Source organism: Oncorhynchus gorbuscha, unplaced genomic scaffold, assembly GCF_021184085.1.
Source record: "Oncorhynchus gorbuscha isolate QuinsamMale2020 ecotype Even-year unplaced genomic scaffold, OgorEven_v1.0 Un_scaffold_5553, whole genome shotgun sequence".
NCBI classification, from domain to species: Eukaryota; Metazoa; Chordata; class Actinopteri; order Salmoniformes; family Salmonidae; genus Oncorhynchus; species Oncorhynchus gorbuscha.
The window spans coordinates 1-24,384 of NW_025749331.1; the positions used below are offsets into that span (position 1 = coordinate 1).

Genomic DNA, 24,384 nt, shown 5'->3' on the forward strand with positions numbered 1-24,384 from the left:
CCTTACCGTTAGTTTCCCCTTAGTTTTTCCCCCGTTAGTTTCCTTACCGTTAGTTTTTCCCCTTACCGTTAGTTTCCCCTTACCGTTAGTTTCCCCTTTACCGTTAGTTTCCCCTTACCGTTAGTTTCCCTTACCGTTAGTTAGTTTCCCCTTACCGTTAGTTTCCGTTAGTTCCCCCGTTAGTTTCCCCTTACCGTTAGTTTCCCCCCTTACCGTTAGTTTCCCCTTACCGTTAGTTTCCCTTACCGTTAGTTTCCCTAGTTTCCCATACCGTTAGTTTCCCTTACCGTTAGTTTTCCCTTACCGTTAGTTTCCGTTAGTGTCCCCTTAGTTTCCCCTTACCGTTAGTTTCCCCGTTAGTTTCCCCTTAGTTACCGTTAGTTTTCCCTTTACCGTTAGTTTCCTTACCGTTAGTTTCCCCTTACCGTTAGTTAGTTTCCCCTTACCGTTAGTTTCCTTAGTTAGTTTCCCCCGTTAGTTTCCCTTACCGTTAGTTTCCCCCTTAGTTTCCCCCAATGATACGTTAGCCGTTGTCCAGACATGGGCAGCTTTGATGGCGCTGGCCTCAAATAATCTGAACTCATGATGAGGGCCACTTCATTACCCCCACCCATCCCAAGTTCTTTTGTTGTAATTCCATTTTGCAATGGGGTGTAGAGAAAATGCTGTGAGTTTAAAAGCAAGTTTGCAGAAATTCTAAACATGTTGCCATAGGATGGAGAGACATGTTTACAGTTGTTACTGTAATATCTGAGTGAAATTGACTAACAAAATCAATGGGGGAGTCCCAGGGTAATTTGGCCATGATTACTAAGTTTAAATAGCTGGCTACTAGACTCATTTACCAAGCTAAAACATGTTCGCTGACAGGGCTAACTGAGTGGCTATCAGTGATTAAAATAACGAGAAAACTGCTAATGTGCTAACGAATTTGAAATTGTATATTGTGTATCCCACTAGTCTAACTCGCAACCGTAAACAACAGACGGGGAGGGGAGTTCGGGGAGGTCCCCGTCCCTGGCCTAGTCATTACTGTTCTACCGAGTTCAACAGATGAGGCGGGGAGGCCACGCCAGGTGACCAACCGACAGTGAAGCCTACGCGTTAGATAATCTTGGCGCAGGTCTGTGCTGTCCATGTGACTCTGGAGCGCGGTGTGTGTTTGTGTGCGTGTTATCCGCTTACAGGGGCTCTCAACGCAAAGCCCCTGTCATCTTGCTCGCGCTGCTGCTTGCTCATTCCCGATGTGCCAACTGGAGAGAGAAGAGAAGCGACGTTAGTTGTTTGAACCGTTAAGGGGAAAACGTTAGGAGAGCCATGGCGAACCCAGGACAAAAAGTGGTGCTAATCACCGGTTGCTCCTCCGGGATCGGACTGAGGATGGCGGTGATGCTCGCTAAGGACGAGAAACAGCGCTATCACGGTAAGAGAGTATCATGGTAAGAGAGTAACCTCCAGAGCCTTCAGCAAGTATTCACACACCCTTGGAGTTGTTCCACATTTTGTGTTTACAGCCTGCATTTAAAATGTATACCGTTTAGATGTTTGGTCACTGGCCTACACACAACATCCCATAGTGTCAAAGTGGAATTATGGATTTTTAAATTGTTACAAATTAATACAAAAAAAGGGAAAAGATGAAGTGTTTTGGGTCAATAAGTGTTCGGCCCTTTGTTACATCAACCCTAAATAAGTTCAGGAGTAAACATGTACTTAACAAGTCACATAATGACTGTAAGTCGCTTTGGATAAAAGCGTCTGCTAAATGGCATATATTATTATTATTATTATAATTGCATGGACACATAGTTGCATGGACTCACTGTGTGTGCAATAATTGTGTTTAACATGATTTTTTTTAAATAAATCCCTCATTACCTGTAAAGTGCCTCAGTCGAGCAGTGAATTTCAAACACAGATTCAACCACAAATGAACTCACCTCCAGCAGGACCATAACCGATAGCCAAGGCCACTACGCTGGGTTTGTTTCCCAAGAAGACAGGGAATGATGCTGAGTGGCTGAATCACAGTTTACACTTAAACCTATGGCAAAACCTGAAAATGGTTGCCTAGCATTGATCATAAACCACTTTGACAGCCCTTGAAGAATTTAGAAAATAATCATGTGCAAATGTTGATCAGGGGAGAGAATAATTATGTAAATAAGATGTTTCTGTATTTAATTTTCGATAAATATGCAACATTTTTCTCAAAACATGTTTTCACTTTGTGACTATGGCGTATTGTGTGTAAATGGTTGAGCGAAAAAAGAAAAAAAAAAGATTGAACCCATTTTGAATTCAGGCTGTAACACAGAAAAATGTGTGTGTGTGTGTGTGTGTGTGTGTGTGTGTGTGTGTGTGTGTGTGTGTGTGTGTGTGTGTGTGTGTGTGTGTGTGTGTGTGTGTGTGTGTGTGTGTGTGTGTGTGTGTGTGTGTGTGTGTGTGTGTGTGTGTGTGTGTGTCTGGTGTACAGCAGCCTAATGGTGACGATGCTGTTAGTAGGTTAAGTCCAAATACTCCAATATATTGGGTTATATAAACCTGTAGTCTATGATTTATCTCTATAAAAACATGATTTATGGTTAAAAGTAGTGCACTATGTAGGGAATATGGTGCACTATGTAGGGAATATGGTGCACTATGTAGGGAATAGGGTACACTATGTAGGGAATAGGGTACACTATGTAGGGAATAGGGTACACTGTGTAGGGAATAGATTGGACTATGTAGGGAATAGGGTGCACTATGTAGGGAATAGGATACACTATGTAGGGAATAGGGTACACTATGTAGGGAATAGGGTACACTATGTAGGGAATAGGGTGCACTATGTAGGAAATAGAGTGGACTATGTAGGGAATAGGGTGGACTATGTAGGGAATAGGGTGCAGGTTATAACACTGGTACACAACATACATCACTTACATAGCAGGTTATAACACTGGTACACAACATACAACAACTACATAGCAGGTTATAACACTGGTACACAACATACATCACTTACATAGCAGGTTATAACACTGGTACACAACATACAACAACTACATAGCAGGTTATAACACTGGTACACAACATACATCACTTACATAGCAGGTTATAACACTGGTACACAACATACATCACTTATATAGCAAGTTATAACACTGGTACACAACATACAACAACTACATAGCAGGTTATAACACTGGTACACAACATACAACAACTACATAGCAGGTTATAACACTGGTACACAACATACATCACTTACATAGCAGGTTATAACACTGGTACACAACATACATCACTTACATAGCAGGTTATAACACTGGTACACAACATACAACAACTACATAGCAGGTTATAACACTGGTACACAACATACAACAACTACATAGCAGGTTATAACACTGGTACACAACATACATCACTTACATAGCAGGTTATAACACTGGTATGCAATGCACATGAACTACATAGCAGGTTATAACACTGGTACACAACATACATCACTTACATAGCAGGTTATAACACTGGTACACAACATACATCACTTACATAGCAGGTTATAACACTGGTACACAACATACAACAACTACATAGCAGGTTATAACACTGGTACACAACATACAACAACTACATAGCAGGTTATAACACTGGTACACAACATACATCACTTACATAGCAGGTTATAACACTGGTATGCAATGCACATGAACTACATAGCAGGTTATAACACTGATACACAACATACATCAACTACATAGCAGGTTATAACACTGGTATGCAATGCACATGAACTACATAGCAGGTTATAACACTGGTACACAACATACATCACTTACATAGCAGGTTATAACACTGGTATGCAATGCACATGAACTACATAGCAGGTTATAACACTGATACACAACATACATCAACTACATAGCAGGTTATAACACTGGTATGCAATGCACATGAACTACATAGCAGGTTATAACACTGGTACACAACATACATCACTTACATAGCAGGTTATAACACTGGTACACAACATACTAGAGGTCGACCGATTATGATTTTTCAACGCCGATACCGATACCGATTATTGGAGGACCAATTCAAGCCTCTACTGTCACGCCTTGGTCTTAGTATTTTGTGTTTTCTTTAATTATTTGTTCAGGCCAGGGTGTGACATGGGTTTATTGTGTTGTCGTATTGTTTGTTTTTTGTAGGCATTGGGATTGTGGTGTGTCTAGCATAGGGTTGGCTGCCTGAGGCGGTTCTCATACTTAGAATGCACACATGACTGTAAGTCGCTGTAAGTCGCTTTGGATAAAAGCGTCTGCTAAATGGCATATATTATTATTATTATTATTCTCAATCAGAGTCAGGTGATTCTCGTTGTCTCTGATTGGGAACCATATTTAGGTAGCCTGGGTTTCACTGTGTATTTCGTGGGTGATTGTTCCTGTCTCTGTGTAGTGTTCACCAGATAGGCTGTAATAGGTTTTCGCGTTTCGTTTGTTGTTTTTGTATATTATAGTTATTTCATGTATCGCTATTCTTCATTGAAGAACATGAGTAACCACCACGCTGCATTTTGGTCCGCTTCTCCTTCAACAGATGAACGCCGTTACATCTACCGATTAAATCAGCCAATTTTTAAAAATATTTATTTGTAATAATGACAATTAGAACAATACTGAATGAACACTTATTTTAACTTAATATAATACATCAATAAAATCTATTTAGCCTCAAATAAATAATGAAACATGTTCAATTTGGTTTAAATAATGCAAAAACAAAGTGTTGGAGAAGAAAGTAAAAGTGCAATATGTGCCATGTAAGAAAGCTAACGTTTAAGTTCCTTGCTCAGAACATGAGAACATATGAAAGCTGGTGGTTCCTTTTAAACATGAGTCTTCAATATTCCCAGGTAAGACGTTTTAGGTTGTAGTTATTATAGGAATTATAGGACTATTTCTCTTGATACAATTTGTATTTCATATACCTTTCACTATTGGATGTTCGTATAGGCATTTCAGTATTGCCAGTGTAACAGTATAGCTTCCGTCCCTCTCCTCGTCCCTACCTAGGCTCGAACCAGGAACACATCTACAACAGCCACCCTCTAAGCAGCGTTACCCATCGTTCCACAAAAGCCGCGGCCCTTGCAGAGCAAGGGGAACAACTACTCCAAGTCTCAGAGCGAGTGACGATTGAAACGCTATTAGCGCGCACTCCACTAACTAGCTAGCTATTTCACATCAGTTACATCAGGCTAATCTCGGGAGTTGATAGGCTTGAATTTATAAACAGTGCAATGCTTGAAGCATTGTGAGGAGCTGCTGGCAAAATGCATGACATTGCTGTTCGAATGAATGCTTACGAGCCTGCTGGTGCCTACCATCGCTCAGTCAGACTGCTCTATCAAATCATAGACTTAATTATAACATAATAACACACAGAAATACGAGCCTTAGGTCATTAATATGGTCGAATCCGGAAACTATCATCTCGAAAACAAAACGTTTATTCTTTCAGTGAAATACGGAACCGTTCCGTATTTTATCGAACGGTTGGCATCCCTAAGTCTAAATATTGCTGTTACATTGCACAACCTTCAATGTTATATCATAATTACGTAAAATTCTGGCCAATTAATTCGCAATGAGCCAGGCAGCCCAAACTGCCCAAACTGCATATACCCTGACTCTGCGTGCAATGAACGCAAGAGAAGTGACACAATTTCACCTGGTTAATATTGCCTGCTAACCTGGATTTCTTTTAGCTTAATATGCAGGTTTAGATATATATACCTGTGCACCCTATTCCCGACATAGTCCACCCTATTCCCGACATAGTCCACCCTATTCCCTGGGGCGGCAGGATAGCCTAGTGGTTAGAGCATTGAACTAGTAACCGAAAGGTTGCAAGTTCAAATCCCCGAGCTGACAAGGTACAATATCTGTCGTTCTGCCCCTGAACAGGCAGTTAACCCACTGTTCCTAGGCCAGTTAACCCACTGTTCCTAGACCAGTTAACCCACTATTCCTAGACCAGTTAACCCACTGTTCCTAGGCCGTCATTGAAAATAAGAATTTGTTCTTAACTGACTTGCCTAGTTAAATAAAGGTAAAATAAGTAAATAAATAAAAATAAAGAAAGGCCTTGATGTTTCTGGTTAGGTCCACGTAGGACAGTCCTTTGTCGCAAATGTCTCCGCATCGATTATATGCAACACAGGACACGCTAGATAAACTAGTAATATCATCAAGTAGTTAACTAGTGATTATGATTGATTGATTGATTGTTTTTTATAATATAAGTTTAATGTTAGCTAGCAACTTACCTTGGCTTCTTACTGCATTCTCGTAACAGGCAGTCTCCTCGTGGAGTGCAATGTAAGGCAGGTGGTTAGAGCGTTGGACTAGGTAACCGTAAGGTTGCAAGATTGAGTCCCCGAGCTGACAAGGTAAATATCTGTCGTTCTGCCCCTGAACAAGGCAGTTAACCCACTGTTCCTAGGCCATCATTGTAAATCAGAATTTGTTCTTAACTGACTTGCCTAGTTAAATAAAGGTTTTAACATTTTTTTTAAACGGCCAAATCGGTGTCCAAAACTACCCCAATTAATCGGCCATTCGGATTAATCGGTCGACCTCTACAACATACATCACTTACATAGCAGGTTATAACACATAGCATGGTTACATGATTGTCTGTCTGCAGTCTGGGCTATGTAAGGCTCTGTGTACGTAAGAGTGTGTACGTAAGAGTGTGTATGTAAGAGTGTGTGCGTAAGAGTGTGTGCGTAAGAGTGTGTATGTAAGAGTGTGTGCGTAAGAGTGTGTGCGTAAGAGTGTGTGCGTAAGAGTGTGTGTGTAAGAGTGTGTGCGTAAGAGTGTGTATGTAAGAGTATGTATGTAAGAGTGTGTCTGCAGTCTGGGCTACGTAAGGCTCTGTGTACGTAAGAGTGTGTATGTAAGAGTGTGTGCGTAAGAGTGTGTGCGTAAGAGTGTGTGCGTAAGAGTGTGTGTGTAAGTTACACATCATGGTTATTATGTCTCATCCCTGCTTAACCTGAGACCAATCAGCCAGTAAGAGTAGCATTACCACTGCTCTCAGTGTCCTAATGCCTGGTGGATAATACCTAAACCTCCAGGAGGGGCCCAGGCTGGCCGCTTACTGCCCCACTTAGAGGCCTCATCCTGGGCCGCGGGCGAGCCAGAGGGTGGCGTGGGATGGGTATTCTTGGTGCTGTCGGGTGAGTGCTAACGCTAAGCTAGCCCCATAATAAGACCAGCCCACAGTGCCAGGGCTAAATCAGACAGCAGACACGTGAGGTACAGGCGGTTCAGGGCCGTCTGGCTGCTGTCTATAGAACAGTAATAACACAGTGTTTCTCAATCAGACAGCAGACACGTGAGGTACAGGCAGTTCAGGGCCGTCTGGCTGCTGTATATAGAACAGTAATAACACAGTGTTTCTCAATCAGACAGCAGACACGTGAGGTACAGGCAGTTCAGGGCCGTCTGGCTGCTGTCTATAGTACAGTATAACACAGTGTTTCTCAATCAGACAGCAGACACGTGAGGTACAGGCAGTTCAGGGCCGTCTGGCTGCTGTCTATAGAACAGTAATAACACAGTGTTTCTCAATCAGACAGCAGACACGTGAGGTACAGGCAGTTCAGGGCCGTCTGGCTGCTGTCTATAGAACAGTATAACACAGTGTTTCCTGGTTCTGAGGGTCAACATGTTTATGTTTTAATCATTAACACTATTCAGTTGAATCCCGCTGATCAACACATCGTTAAACCTTTCATTAGTGGAATCAGGTGTTACTCAGAACCATGTGGTTTATATTAACCTGTACAGGACCTGGACATATAGATGTATAGAGTAGTATAGGATAGTACAGGATACTCAGAACCATGTGGTTTATATTAACCTGTACAGGGATAATTGTTATGTATATAGTAGTATAGGATAGTACAGGATACTCAGAACCATGTGGTATAAGGTAGGGATGTATATAGTAGTATAGGATAGTACAGGATACTCAGAACCATGTGGTATAAGGTAGGGATGTATATAGTAGTATAGGATATTATAGGATACTCAGAACCATGTGGTATAAGGTAGGGATGTATATAGTAGTATAGGATATTATAGGATACTCAGAACCATGTGGTATAAGGTAGGGATGTATATAGTAGTATAGGATATTATAGGATACTCAGAACCATGTGGTATAAGGTAGGGATGTATATAGTAGTATAGGATATTATAGGATACTCAGAACCATGTGGTATAAGGTAGGGATGTATATAGTATTATAGGATATTATAGGATACTCAGAACCATGTGGTATAAGGTAGGGATGTATATAGTAGTATAGGATATTATGGGATACTCAGAACCATGTGGTTCACACAGTTAGATGTCGACCAGCGGTACGCAACCTGTGGTCCGTGGACTGGCGCCGGCCCCTGGGATGATACTGAGCGGTCCATCAGGTAGTTAACTGACAGTGATTTAGTTATACAGGGCGGCAGGTACTGCCGGTTCGAATCCCGGGGTCTGACGGGACCCGGGAGTTGCTGGAATCAAATCCCAGATGCCATTGCCTGTCATTGTGCCCTTGAGCAAGGCACTTAAAACCCCCACAACTGCTCCACGGGCGCCCAGTGTGGCAGCCCCCTGCTCTAACCTCTCCAACCTGTATACAGGTGTCCTATCTTAATTTGATCACTCTGTTTCGAGAGAATTTTCCTGCACAGCTGAAAATTCTTAATTTGATATTTTTGGGGGGGCTTCTAAAGTTCGTAATTTCCACTGTAAAATCTCTGAATGTATCAACCCCTACAAACATGTCTATTAATCATAATCCACATAATAATTCAAATGTCCTGTTACTGCAGGATTGTTTTCCTGCTGTGAGAAACTAGTCAAATTAAAATGTAACATCTTTTTGTGTCTTTCAGAGGGGTTGGGATCATTTGGCCTTGTATACAGATGGTGAATAAAAGGATCGCCATAATTTGATGCAGCTAAACGGTCCTTGGACATCAACTCATCCTCCTTCCTTCTCTCTAACCTTAAGGCTACCTGCCTATTACCTTCTCCCTGAATGAACTGTCATATGAACAGCATAATGTGCTACAAGTAGAGACCGACCTGGAAAAGGTCTCTATAAAGAAGGAGAGGGGGAGGGTCTCCATAAAGAAGGAGAGGGGAGGGTCTCCATAAAGAAGGAGAGGGGAAGGTCTCCATAAAGAAGGAGAGGGGGAAGGTCTCCATAAAGAAGGAGAGGGGAAAGGTCTTCATAAAGAAGGAAAGGGAGAAGGTCTCCATAAAGAATGAGAGGGGGAAGGTCTCCATAAAGAAGGAGAGGGGGAAGGTCTCCATAAAGAAGGAGAGGGGGAAGGTCTCCATAAAGAAGGAGAGGGGGAGGTCTCCATAAAGAAGGAGAGGGAAAAGGTCTCCATAAAGAAGGAGAGGGGGAAGGTCTCCATAAAGAAGGAGAGGGGGAAGGTCTCCATAAAGAAGGAGAGGGGGAAGGTCTCCATAAAGAAGGAGAGGGAAAAGGTCTCCATAAAGAAGGAGAGGGGAAGGTCTCCATAAAGAAGGAGAGGGGGAAGGTCTCCATAAAGAAGGAGAGGGGGAAGGTCTCCATAAAGAAGGAGAGGGGGAAGGTCTCCATAAAGAAGGAGAGGGGGAAGGTCTCCATAAAGAAGGAGAGGGAAAAGGTCTCCATAAAGAAGGAGAGGGGGAAGGTCTCCATAAAGAAGGAGAGGGAAAAGGTCTCCATAAAGAGGGAGAAGGTCTCCATAAAGAAGGAAAGGAAGAAGGTCTCCATAAAGAAGGAAAGGGAGAAGGTCTCCATAAAGAAGGAGGGGGGATGAGAAGGTCTCCATAAAGAAGGGGAGGGAGAGGGAGAAAGTCTCCATAAAGAAGGAGAGGGGAGGGAAAGGTCTCCATTAAGAATGAGAGGGGGAGAGGGGGAGGGAGAAGGTCTCCATAAAGAAGGAGAGGGGGAGGGAAAGGTCTCCATTAAGAAGGAGAGGGGAAGAGGGGAGGGAGAAGGTCTCCATAAAGAAGAAGAGGGGAGAGGGGGAGGGAAAAGGTCTCCATAAAGAAGGAGAGGGGAGAGGGGAGGGAAAGGTCTCCATAAAGAAGGAGAGGGGGGAAGGTCTCCATGAAGAAGGAGAGAGAGAAGGTCTCCATAAAGAAGGAGAGGGAGATGGTCTCCATAAAGAGAGGGAGGGGGAGGGAGAAGGCCTCCATAAAGAGAGGAGGGGAGGGAGAAGGTCTCCATAAAGAAGGAGAGAGGGAGAGGGGGGAGGGGGAAGGTCTCCATTAAGAAAGAGAGGGGAGGGAGAAGGTCTCTGTAAAGAAGGAGAGGGGAGGGAAAAGGTCTCCACAAAGAAGGAGAGGGGAGGGAGAAGGTCTCCATTAAGAAGGAGAGGGGAAGGTCTCCATAAAGAAGGAGGGGGAGATGGGGAGGGAAAATGTCTCCACAAAGGAGAGGGGGAGAGGGGAGGAAAAGGTCTCCACAAAGGAGAGGGGGAGAGGGGGAGGGAGAAGGAAGGAAAGGGGAGAGAGGTGAGAAATAGCTACAAAGATTAACAATAGCCAGCTAGAAAGTAAATTCAGTCCTTTGGGAATATGATTATTATTAATATCATAACGTCTTATAGAATGTGGCTTCCCCTCCGCTCTTTCCTCTCCTCACCTCTCAACATTCCACACACACAATAGAAAACCCCACCCACACTCACACAAATAATATACACATTCCACACACACAATAGAAAACCCCACCCACACTCACACAAATAATATAAACATTCCATACTCAAACATGCACTTACATGCAGGGTTTGTAACTTCTGTCTAACACCAATGTATTACACACACATTGACGTGCTCAAACACACACACACACACACACACACACACACACACACACACACACACACACACACACACACACACACACACACACACACACACACACACACACACACACACACACACACACACACACACACACACAGTGTAATTTCTGTTTACTCATTATCTGGTTCAATCCAGTGAACTCTGTTTGACCCTATTCTCTCTCTCGCCCTCTCTCTCACTCTGTACATCTCTCTCCTCTCTCACTCTCTCTCTCCTCTCTCGCTCTCTCACTCTGTACATCTCTCTCCTCTCTCACTCTCTCTCTCTCTCTCCTCTCTCTCCCCTCTCCTCTCTCACTCTCTCTCTCTCCCCTCTCTCTCACCCCTCTCCTCCCTCTCTCTCTCACTCTGTACATCTCTCTCCTCTCTCTCTCTCACCCCTCTCCTCTCTCTCTCTCTCCCACCCCCCTCTCTCCCCTCTCCTCTTTCTCTCCCTCCCAATCTCTCTCCCACCCCTCTCCTCTCTCCCACCCCCTCTCACCCCTCTCCTCTCTCTCTCCCACCCCTCTCCTCTCTCTCTCTCACCCCTCTCCTCTCTCTCTCTCTCCCACCCCCTCTCTCCCCTCTCCTCTTTCTCTCCCTCCCAATCTCTCTCCCACCCCTCTCCTCTCTCCCACCCCCTCTCACCCCTCTCCTCTCTCTCTCCCACCCCTCTCCTCTCTCTCTCCCACCCCCTCCTCTCTCTCTCCCACCCCCTCTCACCCCTCTCCTCTCTCTCTCCCACCCCTCTCCTCTCTCTCTCCCACCCCCTCTCACCCCTCTCCTCTCTCTCTCCCACCCCTCTCCTCTCTCTCTCCCACCCCCTCCTCTCTCTCTCCCACCCCTCTCCTCTCTCCCTCCCACCCCTCTCCTCTCTCTCTCTCCCTTCCAATCTCTCTCCCACCCCCTCTCTCCCCTCTCCTCTTTCTCTCCCTCCCAATCTCTCTCTCCCACCGCCCAATCACCCCTCCCACCCCTCTCTCTCTCTCCCCTCTCTCTCCCCCCACCTCCCCTCTCTCTCTCCCCCTCTCCCCTCCTCCTCTCTCTTTCTCCCCCTCTCCTCTCTCCCTTCCAATCTCTCTCTCCCACCCCCTCTCCCCTCTCTCTCTCGCTCTCTCCCACACCCCTCTCTCCCTCTCTCCCTCTCCTCTCCCCTCTCCTCTCTCTCCCTCTCCCCTCTCACCCCCTCTCTCCCCTCTCCTCTCTCTCTCCCTCTCCCCTCTCTCTGTCTCTCCCCTCTCCTCTCTCTCCCACCCCTCTCCTCCCTCTCCCTCCTCTCTCTCTCTCTCTCTCTCTCTCTCTCTCTCCCACCCCCTCTACTCTCTCCCCTCTACTACCCCCTCTCCTCTCTCCCTCTCCCACCCCCTCTCTCACCCTGTCTCCCCCTCTCCTCTCTCTCTCTCCCACCCCCTCCCCTCTCTCTCTCTCTCTCTCTCTCTCTCTCCCACCCCTCTACTCTCTCCCCTCTACTACCCCCTCTCCTCTCTCCCTCTCCCACCCCCCCTCTCTCACCCTGTCTCCCCCTCTCCTCTCTCTCTCTCCCACCCCCTCTCCCCTCCCCTCCCCCCTCTCCTCTCTCTCCCACCCCCCTCCCACCCCCCTCTCTCCTCTCTCTCTCCCAACCCCCTCTCCCCTCTCCTCTCTCTCTCCCACCCCCCTCTCCCCTCTCCTCTCTCTCTCCCACCCCCCTCTCCCCTCCCCTCCCCCTCTCCTCTCTCTCCCACCCCCCTCCCACCCCTCCTCTCCCTCTCTCCTCTCTCTCCCCCTCTCCCCTCTCCTCCCTCTCCAGTCATTGCCACCATGCGAGACCTGAAGCGTAAAGACAAGCTGGTGGAGGCAGCAGGTGATGCGTACGGGAAGAGCCTCTCTCTAGCGGTGTTGGACGTGTGTACGGACGAGTCAGTCAAACAGTGTATCGACGGAATCAAGGACAGACATGTCGACGTACTCAGTAAGGAACAAGCTACTATTACACAGTACTCAGTAAGGAACAAGCTACTATTACACAGTACTCAGGAAGGAACAAGCTACTATTACACAGTACTCAGGAAGGAACAAGCTACTATTACACAGTACTCAGGAAGGAACAAGCTACTATTACACAGTACTCAGTAAGGAACAAGCTACTATTACACAGTACTCAGTAAGGAACAAGCTACTATTACACAGTACTCAGTAAGGAACAAGCTACTATTACACAGTACTCAGTAAGGAACAAGCTACTATTACACAGTACTCAGTAAGGAACAACCTACTATTACACAATACTCAGGAAGGAACAAGCTACTATTACACAGTACTCAGGAAGGAACAAGCTACTATTACACAGTACTCAGTAAGGAACAAGCTACTATTACACAGTACTCAGTAAGGAACAGCTACTATTACACAATACTCAGGAAGGAACAAGCTACTATTACACAGTACTCAGGAAGGAACAAGCTACTATTACACAGTACTCAGGAAGGAACAAGCTACTATTACACAGTACTCAGTAAGGAACAAGCTACTATTACACAGTACTCAGGAAGGAACAAGCTACTATTACACAGTACTCAGTAAGGAACAAGCTACTATTACACAGTACTCAGTAAGGAACAAGCTACTATTACACAGTACTCAGTAAGGAACAAGCTACTATTACACAGTACTCAGTAAGGAACAAGCTACTATTACACAGTACTCAGTAAGGAACAAGCTACTATTACACAGTACTCAGTAAGGAACCAGCTACTATTACACAGTACTCAGTAAGGAACCAGCTACTATTACACAGTACTCAGTAAGGAACCAGCTACTATTACACAGTACTCAGTAAGGAACAAGCTACTATTACACAGTACTCAGTAAGGAACAAGCTACTATTACACAGTACTCAGGAAGGAACCAGCTACTATTACACAGTACTCAGTAAGGAACAAGCTACTATTACATAGTACTCAGTAAGGAACAAGCTACTATTACACAGTACTCAGGAAGGAACAAGCTACTATTACACAGTACTCAGGAAGGAACAAGCTACTATTACACAGTACTCAGTAAGGAACAAGCTACTATTACACAGTACTCAGGAAGGAACAAGCTACTATTACACAGTACTCAGTAAGGAACAAGCTACTATTACACAGTACTCAGGAAGGAACAAGCTACTATTACACAGTACTCAGTAAGGAACAAGCTACTATTACACAATACTCAGGAAGGAACAAGCTACTATTACACAGTACTCAGGAAGGAACAAGCTACTATTACACAGTACTCAGTAAGGGACAAGCTACTATTACACAGTACTCAGGAAGGAACAAGCTACTATTACACAGTACTCAGTAAGGAACAAGCTACTATTACACAATACTCAGTAAGGAACAAGCTACTATTACACAGTACTCAGTAAGGAACAAGCTACTATTACACAGTACTCAGGAAGGAACAAGCTACTATTACACAGTACTCAGTAAGGAACAAGCTACTATTACACAGTACTCAGGAAGGAACAAGCTACTATTACACAGTACTCAGTAAGGAACAAGCTACTATTACACAGTACTCAGTAAAGAGCAAGCTACTATTACACAGTACTCAGGAAGCAACAAGCTACTATTACACAGTACTCAGGAAGGAACAAGCTACTATTACACAGTACTCAGTAAGGAACAAGCTACCATTACACAGTACTCAGTAAGGAACAAGCTACTATTACACAATACTCAGGAAGGAACAAGCTACTATTACACAGTACTCAGTAAGGAACAAGCTACTATTACACAATACTCAGTAAGGAACAAGCTACCATTACACAGTACTCAGTAAGGAACAAGCTACTATTACACAATACTCAGTAAGGAACAAGCTACTATTACACAGTACTCAGTAAGGAACAAGCTACTATTACACAGTACTCAGGAAGGAACAAGCTACTATTACACAGTACTCAGTAAGGAACAAGCTACTATTACACAGTACTCAGGAAGGAACAAGCTACTATTACACAGTACTCAGTAAGGAACAAGCTACTATTACACAGTACTCAGTAAAGAGCAAGCTACTATTACACAGTACTCAGGAAGCAACAAGCTACTATTACACAGTACTCAGGAAGGAACAAGCTACTATTACACAGTACTCAGTAAGGAACAAGCTACCATTACACAGTACTCAGTAAGGAACAAGCTACTATTACACAGTACTCAGGAAGGAACAAGCTACTATTACACAGTACTCAGGAAGGAACAAGCTACTATTACACAGTACTCAGTAAGGAACAAGCTACTATTACACAATACTCAGGAAGGAACAAGCTACTATTACACAGTACTCAGTAAGGAACAAGCTACTATTACACAGTACTCAGGAAGGAACAAGCTACTATTACACAGTACTCAGGAAGGAACAAGCTACTATTACACAGTACTCAGGAAGGAACAAGCTACTATTACACAGTACTCAGGAAGGAACAAGCTACTATTACACAGTACTCAGTAAGGAACAACCTACTATTACACAGTACTCAGTAAGGAACAAGCTACTATTACACAGTACTCAGTAAGGAACAAGCTACTATTACACAGTACTCAGTAAGGAACAAGCTACTATTACACAATACTCAGTAAGGAACAAGCTACTATTACACAGTACTCAGTAAGGAACAAGCTACTATTACACAGTACTCAGTAAGGAACAAGCTACTATTACACAGTACTCAGTAAGGAACAAGCTACTATTACACAGTACTCAGTAAGGAACAAGCTACTATTACACAGTACTCAGTAAGGAACAAGCTACTATTACACAATACTCAGGAAGGAACAAGCTACTATTACACAATACTCAGTAAGGAACAAGCTACTATTACACAGTACTCAGTAAGGAACAAGCTACTATTACACAGTACTCAGGAAGGAACAAGCTACTATTACACAGTACTCAGTAAGGAACAAGCTACTATTACACAGTACTCAGTAAGGAACAAGCTACTATTACACAGTACTCAGTAAGGAACAAGCTACTATTACACAGTACTCAGTAAGGAACAACCTGTGTGATCTATGGACTTCTCTGAAGGCGTCCCAAATGGCACGCTATTCTCTATGTACTCAGGAATGAAACAATCTTTGTTTTTATGACGCAAGGCAACACTTCTGTCAAAACAAAAATCTATAAACCAGAGCCATCTAGGACACTGTCAAGGTCTAAAATACTATGTACTGTTGTAGGTTCTCAACTATACTACTATTACACACATCTATTCAAGGTCTAAAATACTATGTACTGTTGTAGGTTCTCAACTATACAGCACACATCTCCCTCCATCCTGACTTTAACCATTAGGGATAAACCATGCAAAACTGACCTCAGTTCAGATCATAGTTAATTGAGAGACTGGAGAGGCCACAGTGAAACTGACCTCAGTTCAGATCATAGTTCATTGAGAGACTGGAGAGGTCACAGTAAAACTGACCTCAGTTCAGATCATAGTTAATTGAGAGACTGGAGAGGCCACAGTAAAACTGACCTCAGTTCAGATCATAGTTAATTGAGAGACTGGAGAGGTCACAGTAAAACTGACCTCAGTTCAGATCATAGTTAATTGAGAGACTGGAGAGGTCACAGTAAAACTGACCTCAGTTCAGATCATAGTTAATTGGGAGACTGGAGAGGCCACAGTAAAACTGACCTCAGTTCAGATCATAGTTCATTGGGAGACTGGAGAGGCCACAGTAAAACTGACCTCAGTTCAGATCATAGTTCATTGGGAGACTGGAGAGGCCACAGTAAAACTGACCTCAGTTCAGATCATAGTTCATTGGGAGACTGGAGAGGCCACAGTAAAACTGACCTCAGTTCAGATCATAGTTAATTGAGAGACTGGAGAGGCCACAGTAAAACTGACCTCAGTTCCGATCATAGTTAATTGAGAGACTGGAGAGGCCACAGTAAAACTGACCTCAGTTCAGATCATAGTTCATTGAGAGGCTGGAGAGGCCACAGTAAAACTGACCTCAGTTCAGATCATAGTTAATTGAGAGACTGGAGAGGTCACAGTAAAACTGACCTCAGTTCAGATCATAGTTAATTGGGAGACTGGAGAGGCCACAGTAAAACTGACCTCAGTTCAGATCATAGTTCATTGGGAGACTGGAGAGGCCACAGTAAAACTGACCTCAGTTCAGATCATAGTTCATTGGGAGACTGGAGAGGCCACAGTAAAACTGACCTCAGTTCAGATCATAGTTCATTGGGAGACTGGAGAGGCCACAGTAAAACTGACCTCAGTTCAGATCATAGTTCATTGGGAGACTGGAGAGGCCACAGTAAAACTGACCTCAGTTCAGATCATAGTTCATTGGGAGACTGGAGAGGCCACAGTAAAACTGACCTCAGTTCAGATCATAGTTCATTGGGAGACTGGAGAGGCCACAGTAAAACTGACCTCAGTTCAGATCATAGTTCATTGGGAGACTGGAGAGGCCACATTAAAACTGACCTCAGTTCAGATCATAGTTCATTGGGAGACTGGAGAGGCCACAGTAAAACTGACCTCAGTAGTTCAGGGGCCATATGTATGAAGTGTCTCAGACTAGGAGTGCTGATCTAGGATCAGGTCCCCCTCCTGTCAATGTAGTGTTATTCATTGTGTTCTAGAAGGCAACATGTATCCTAGATCATCACTCCCTCTCACCCCACCCCCCTAAGTTTTAGATGCACTATTGTTAAGTGACTGTCCCACTGGATGTCATAAGGTGAATGCACCAATTTGTAAGTCGCTCTGGATAAGAGCGTCTGCTAAATGACTTAAATGTAAATGTAAATGTAGATGCTTGATGTATACCAGGGGTACTCAACTACTCAGTGGTGTAAAGTACTTCAGTATAAATACTTTAAAGTACTACTTAAGTCGTTTTTGGGGGGTATCTCTACTTTACTATTCATATTTTGACAACTTTTACTTCATTACTAAAGAAAATAATGTATTTTTTACTCCATACATTTTCCCTGACACCCAAAAGTACTCATTACATGTTGAATGCTTAGCAGGACAGGAAAATGGTCTAATTCACCCAGTTATCAAGAGAACATGCCTGGTCATCCCTACTGCCTCTGATCTGGCTGACTCACTAAACACACGTTTTGTTTGTAAGTTATGTTTGAGTGTTGGAGTGTTGGAGTGGGCCCCTGGCCCCTGGCTATCCATAAAGAAAAAATAAATGGTGCCATCTGGTTGGCTTAAAATAAGGAATTTGAAATGATTTATACTTTTTTTTTTTTATAATTTATATTTATACTTTTTTTATACTTTTTTTTACAATTACATTTACTTTTGATACTTAAGTATATTTAAAACCAAATACTTTTAGACTTTTACTCAAGTAGTAATTTACTGGGTGACTTTTACTTGAGTCCTTTTCTATTAAGGCATCTTTACTTTTACTCAAGTATGACAACTGGGTACTTTATCCACCACTGCAACTACTATTTGAGAAGGTCCGGTCACACACATTTCCTAGGTGGCCAAGGTCCTAGGTGACAAAGGTCCTAGGTGACAAAGGTCCTAGGTGACAAAGGTCCTAGATGACAAAGGTCCTAGATGGGAAAGGTCCTAGGTGGCCAAGGTCCTAGATGGCAAAGGTCCTAGATGGCAAAGGTCCTAGGTGGCCAAGGTCCTAGATGGCAAAGGTCCTAGGTGACAAAGGTCCTAGATGACAAAGGTCCTAGATGGGAAAGGTCCTAGGTGGCCAAGGTCCTAGGTGGCCAAGGTCCTAGGTGACAAAGGTCCTAGGTGACAAAGGTCCTAGATGACAAAGGTCCTAGATGGGAAAGGTCCTAGATGGGAAAGATCCTAGGTGGCCAAGGTCCTAGATGGCAAAGGTCCTAGGTGGCCAAGGTCCTAGATGGCAAAGGTCCTAGGTGGGAAAGGTCCTAGATGGCAAAGGTCCTAGGTGGGAAAGGTCCTAGGTGGCAAAGGTCCTAGGTGACAAAGGTCCTAGGTGGCAAAGGTCCTAGATGGCAAAGGTCCTAGGTGGGAAAGGGATATTGTCATTCATCAGCCTGGGGCATTCTACTATTACAACTCTCAACAGCAGTAAGTTGAAAGCCCGACTGAGTTCCTAAAAAGTAGGGACCCGCGGTCCGTATTTACCCCTTTCTGGATCCGGATCTGAACCGCGGTCCGCCAGTTGAGTATGGCTGATATGTACTATACAGGCCCTGGTCAGAGACTGGGCTAAAGCCTGGTTATAACTCAGTGTAGTGAGAGACTGGGATAAAGCCTGGTTATAACTCAGTGTAGTGGGAGACTGGGATAAAGCCTGGTTATAACTCAGTGTAGTGAGAGACTGGGATAAAGCCTGGTTATAACTCAGTGTAGTGGGAGACTGGGATAAAGCCTTAGGTTATAACTCAGTGTAGTGAGTGACTGGGATAAAGCCTGGTTATAACTCAGTGTAGTGAGAGACTGGGATAAAGCCTGGTTATAACTCAGTGTAGTGAGAGACTGGGATAAAGCCTGGTTATAACTCAGTGTAGTGAGAGACTGGGATAAAGCCTGGTTATAACTCAGTGTAGTGAGAGACTGGGATAAAGCCTGGTTATAACTCAGTGTAGTGAGAGACTGGGATAAAGCCTGGTTATAACTCAGTGTAGTGAGAGACTGGGATAAAGCCTGGTTATAACTCAGTGTAGTGAGAGACTGGGATAAAGCCTGGTTATAACTCAGTGTAGTGAGAGACTGGGATAAAGCCTGGTTATAACTCAGTGTAGTGAGAGACTGGGATAAAGCCTGGTTATAACTCAGTGTAGTGAGAGACTGGGATAAAGCCTGGTTATAACTCAGTGTAGTGGGAGACTGGGATAAAGCCTGGTTATAACTCAGTGTAGTGAGAGACTGGGATAAAGCCTGGTTATAACTCAGTGTAGTGAGAGACTGGGATAAAGCCTGGTTATAACTCAGTGTAGTGGGAGACTGGGATAAAGCCTGGTTATAACTCAGTGTAGTGGGAGACTGGGATAAAGCCTGGTTATAACTCAGTGTAGTGAGAGACTGGGATAAAGCCTGGTTATAACTCAGTGTAGTGAGAGACTGGGATAAAGCCTGGTTATAACTCAGTGTAGTGAGAGACTGGGATAAAGCCTGGTTATAACTCAGTGTAGTGAGAGACTGGGATAAAGCCTGGTTATAACTCAGTGTAGTGGGAGACTGGGATAAAGCCTGGTTATAACTCAGTGTAGTGAGAGACTGGGATAAAGCCTGGTTATAACTCAGTGTAGTGAGAGACTGGGATAAAGCCTGGTTATAACTCAGTGTAGTGAGAGACTGGGATAAAGCCTGGTTATAACTCAGTGTAGTGAGAGACTGGGATAAAGCCTTAGGTTATAACTCAGTGTAGTGAGAGACTGGGATAAAGCCTGGTTATAACTCAGTGTAGTGAGAGACTGGGATAAAGCCTGGTTATAACTCAGTGTAGTGAGAGACTGGGATAAAGCCTGGTTATAACTCAGTGTAGTGAGAGGCCGGGATAAAGCCTTGGGTTATACTTCCACCCGGTGGTGACTACTGGAACACAACTGAAGAGACGAGAGTGCTCTGATCACCTATGTGAACTGGGGTGTCACTCTTTCCTTCTGGTTTCCCTATTCCTTCCTCTCTCTTCTCCCTCCCCTCTCTACCTCTTCTCTCTCTCCTCCCCCTCCCACCTCTCTCTCCCTCCTTCCACCTCTCCCTCCTCCTTCCTTCCTTCCTTCCTCCCACCTCTCCTTTCCTCCTCCTACCTCTCACCTCTCTCTCCCCTTCCTTCTCCCATCCTCCTCCCTCCCACCTCTCCTCTCCTCCCTCCTCTCTCTCTCTCTAGTTAATAATGCAGGTATAGGTCTGGTGGGACCGGTGGAAAGCATCAGTATAGCTGAGATGAAGAGTGTGTTTGAGACCAACTTCTTCGGTGTGATCCGGATGATCAAGGAGGTGATGCCAGATATGAAGAAGAGGAAGGGAGGACACATCATAGTGGTCAGCAGTGTCATGGGACTACAGGGTACGGAACACACATCATAGTGGTCAGCAGTGTCATGGGACTACAGGGTACGGAACACACATCATAGTGGTCAGCAGTGTCATGGGACTACAGGGTACGGAACACACATCATAGTGGTCAGCAGTGTCATGGGACTACAGGGTACGGAACACACATCATAGTGGTCAGCAGTGTCATGGGACTACAGGGTACGGAACTATGCTTTGTTGATTGATTGATTGATTGATTGGCTGATTGATTGGCTGATTGATTGGCTGATTGATTGGCTGATTGATTGGCTGATGTGAAAAAGAGGAGGAGATACACATCATAGTGGTCAGCAGTGTCATGGGACTACAGGGTACGGAACTATGCTTTATTGATTGATTGATTGATTGATTGATTGATTGATTGATTGATTGGCTGATGTGAAAAAGAGGAGGAGATACACATCATAGTGGTCCAAGCGATATGAGGCAAATGTGATATGTTCACTTTTTAATAAAAGCACGAAACTCGGTACACTTGTACAGTTTGAGGCCCTGAACATTTTCAGATATGGAGGCATTGCAAAACGCCTCCTGGCGGCCGTGGCGGCCATTTTATATTCTGCCACAGTCGGACAGTGTGTTTTCCTGTCCTATCTGCTGAACCAGACATGAATACACAGAAAAGGTGATGTCTACATCTATGTTTTGATGGTGAAGGATGACAATGGTTCCGTGTACAACATCATAAACGGTTGAGAAAATGATATAATGGTGGACTTTTATATAATGGTGAAGCCATGTGAAGACATTCAATGTAAAATCTCCTGTTTCGTAGAATATTATGTCTGTTGTTCATTTGAAAATGGGATGAAACTCATTTCTTTATGTTTTTTTTTTTTTACATAATGCTTGTCAACAGATGTGGTAGTAGTGGGGATCCTGATGAAATACTGCTCTCTGATCTCAGGTGTCGTGTTTAATGACGTGTATGCTGCCTCCAAGTTTGCCATGGAAGGGTTTTGTGAGTGTCTGGCTGTACAACTGCTCAAGTTTAACGTCACGTGAGTCTCTCTAACACAGCTAGCTATGTTTTCCTAAAATAATGTCTTTATTTTTTAAATTTAAAATGTATATTTTGTCGGGGACGGACCAATTAAAACATACGATTAAAAATATGATTTCTCTTCTCTCCTTTCTTTTCTCTCTCCTTCTCCCCCTCTTTCTTTTCTCTCTCCTTCTCCCCCTCTTTCTTTTCTCTCTCCTTCTCCCCCTCTTTCTTCTCTCTCTCCTTCTTCTCTCTCTCCTTCTCTCTCCTTCTCTCTCTCCTTCTCCCCCTCTTTCTTCTCTCTCTCATTCTCCCCCTCTTTCTTCTCTCTCTCCTTCTCTCTCTCCTTCTCTCTCCTTCTCCCTCTTTCTTCTCTCTCCTTCTCCCCTCTTTCTTCTCTCTCTCATTCTCCCCCTCTTTCTCTCTCTCTCCTTCTCCCCCTCTTTTTTTCTCTCTCATTCTCCCCTCTTTCTTTTCTCTCTCATTCTCCCCCTCTCTTCTCTCTCTCATTCTCCCCCTCTTTCTTCTCTCTCTCCTTCTTCTCTCTCTCCCTCTCTCTCTCCTTCTTCTCTCTCTCCTTCTCCCCCTCTTTCTTCTCTCTCTCTCCTTCTCCCCCTCTTTCTTTTCTCTCTTCTTTTCTCTCTTTCTCTCCTCTCCCTCCTCTCCTCTCCTCTCCTTCCTCTCCCCTCTCCTCTCTCTCCTCTCCCTCCTGTCCTCTCCCTCCTCTCCTCTCCCTCCTCTCCTCTCCTCTCCTCTCCCCTCCCCTCTCCTCTCTCTCCTCTCCCTCCTCTCCTCTCCCTCCTCTCCCTCCTCTCCCCTCTCCTCTTCCTCCCCCTAGTATGTCTATGATAGAGCCAGGCCCGGTCCATACAGAGTTTGAATCGAAGATGATTCAGGACGTCCGTCAGAAAGAGTTCCCTGGGGCCGATGCCGATACCGTCAACTACTTTAAAAACGTCTACCTGCCCTCCTCCGTCGACATCTTTGAGACGCTAGGACAGACCCCGATGACATCGCCAGGGTTAGTCCACCTGCCTGAGTGTGTGTGTGGCCTACTCTCTCTTTACTCTCTCTATTCTCTCCCTACTCTCTCTCCCTCTCGCTCTACTCGCTCTCTCTCTACTCTCTCTCTACTCTCTACTCTCTCCCTCTCGCTCCCTCTCTCTCTCTCTCTCTCTCTCTCTCTACTCTCTCTCTCTCTCTCTCTCTCTACTCTCTCTCTATCCCCCTCTCTTTTTCTCTCTCGCCACCTGTCTCTCTCTCCTTCTCTTCCTCCCCCAGCAGTGCACTAACTACTCTCTCTACTCTCTCTACTCTCTCTGTCTCTCTCTACTCTCTACTCTCTCTCTACTCTCTCTCCCTCCCTCTGTCTCTACTCCCTCTGTCTCTCTACTCCCTCTCTCTACCCCCCACTCGTTTTTTTTTTTTCTCTCTCTCTCTCCACCTGTCTTTCTCTCCCTTTCCTCCCCCAGCAGTGCACTAACTTGTCTCTCTCTCCTTCTCTTCCACCCCCAGCAGTGCACTAACTAGTCTCTCTCACTCTCCTGTAGTGTACTAAGAAGGTGATTGAGCAGGGCAGTTCTGCACGGTTCCGGAACCTTACCAACCCGCTGTACACGCCCATCGTGGCACTGAAGTATGCAGACGAGACGGGCGGCCTGTCGGTGCACGCCTTCTACCATATGTTGTTCAACCTGGGGCCCCTGATGCACGTTAGCATGAAGGCTATGCAGTACCTGACCTGTGGATGTCTACGCTCCAGGACCATCTCCCCAAACTAGACACACACACACACACGGCATGCAGAGACACACACACACACGGGCATGCAGAAACACACACACACAGAGAGACACACGAGCATGCAGAGACAACACACACATAGGCACACGGAGGCACACAGAGACACACACACACACACACGGGCACGCAGAGACACACACACACACACACAGACACACGAGCATGCAGAGACAACACACACATAGACACACATAGGCACACGGAGGCACACAGTGACACACACACACTAGTATGCAGTACCTGACCTGTGGATGTCTGCGCTCCAGAACCATCTCACCCAACACACACGGAGAGTCAAGACACACTCACACGGAGAGTCAAGACACACTCACACGGAGAGTCAAGACACACTCACACGGAGAGTCAAGACACTCACTCACACGGAGGGTCAAGACACTCACTCACACGGAGGGTCAAGACACACACTCACACGGAGGGTCAAGACACACACTCACACGGAGAGTCAAGACACACACTCACACGGAGAGTCAAGACACACACTCACACGGAGACGGAGAGTCAAGACACACACTCACACGGAGACGGAGAGTCAAGACACACACTCACACGGAGACGGAGAGTCAAGACACACACTCACACGGAGAGTCAAGACACACACTCACA

The 24,384-nt window shown here is 44.9% G+C and overlaps 1 protein-coding gene across 1 annotated transcript; it reads left to right on the top strand.

Annotated features, from left to right (window-relative positions):
• Window positions 1-1,028: 1,028 nt before the first annotated feature.
• On the top strand, window positions 1,029-23,858 carry LOC124029109 (retinol dehydrogenase 8-like). The gene is given in 7 exon segments (XM_046340945.1): window positions 1,029-1,423; window positions 12,708-12,869; window positions 20,764-20,943; window positions 21,880-21,973; window positions 22,796-22,962; window positions 22,965-22,978; window positions 23,508-23,858. Coding segments are annotated over 7 exon segments (954 nt in total). The 5' UTR covers window positions 1,029-1,317; the 3' UTR covers window positions 23,739-23,858.
• Window positions 23,859-24,384: the final 526 nt, after the last annotated feature.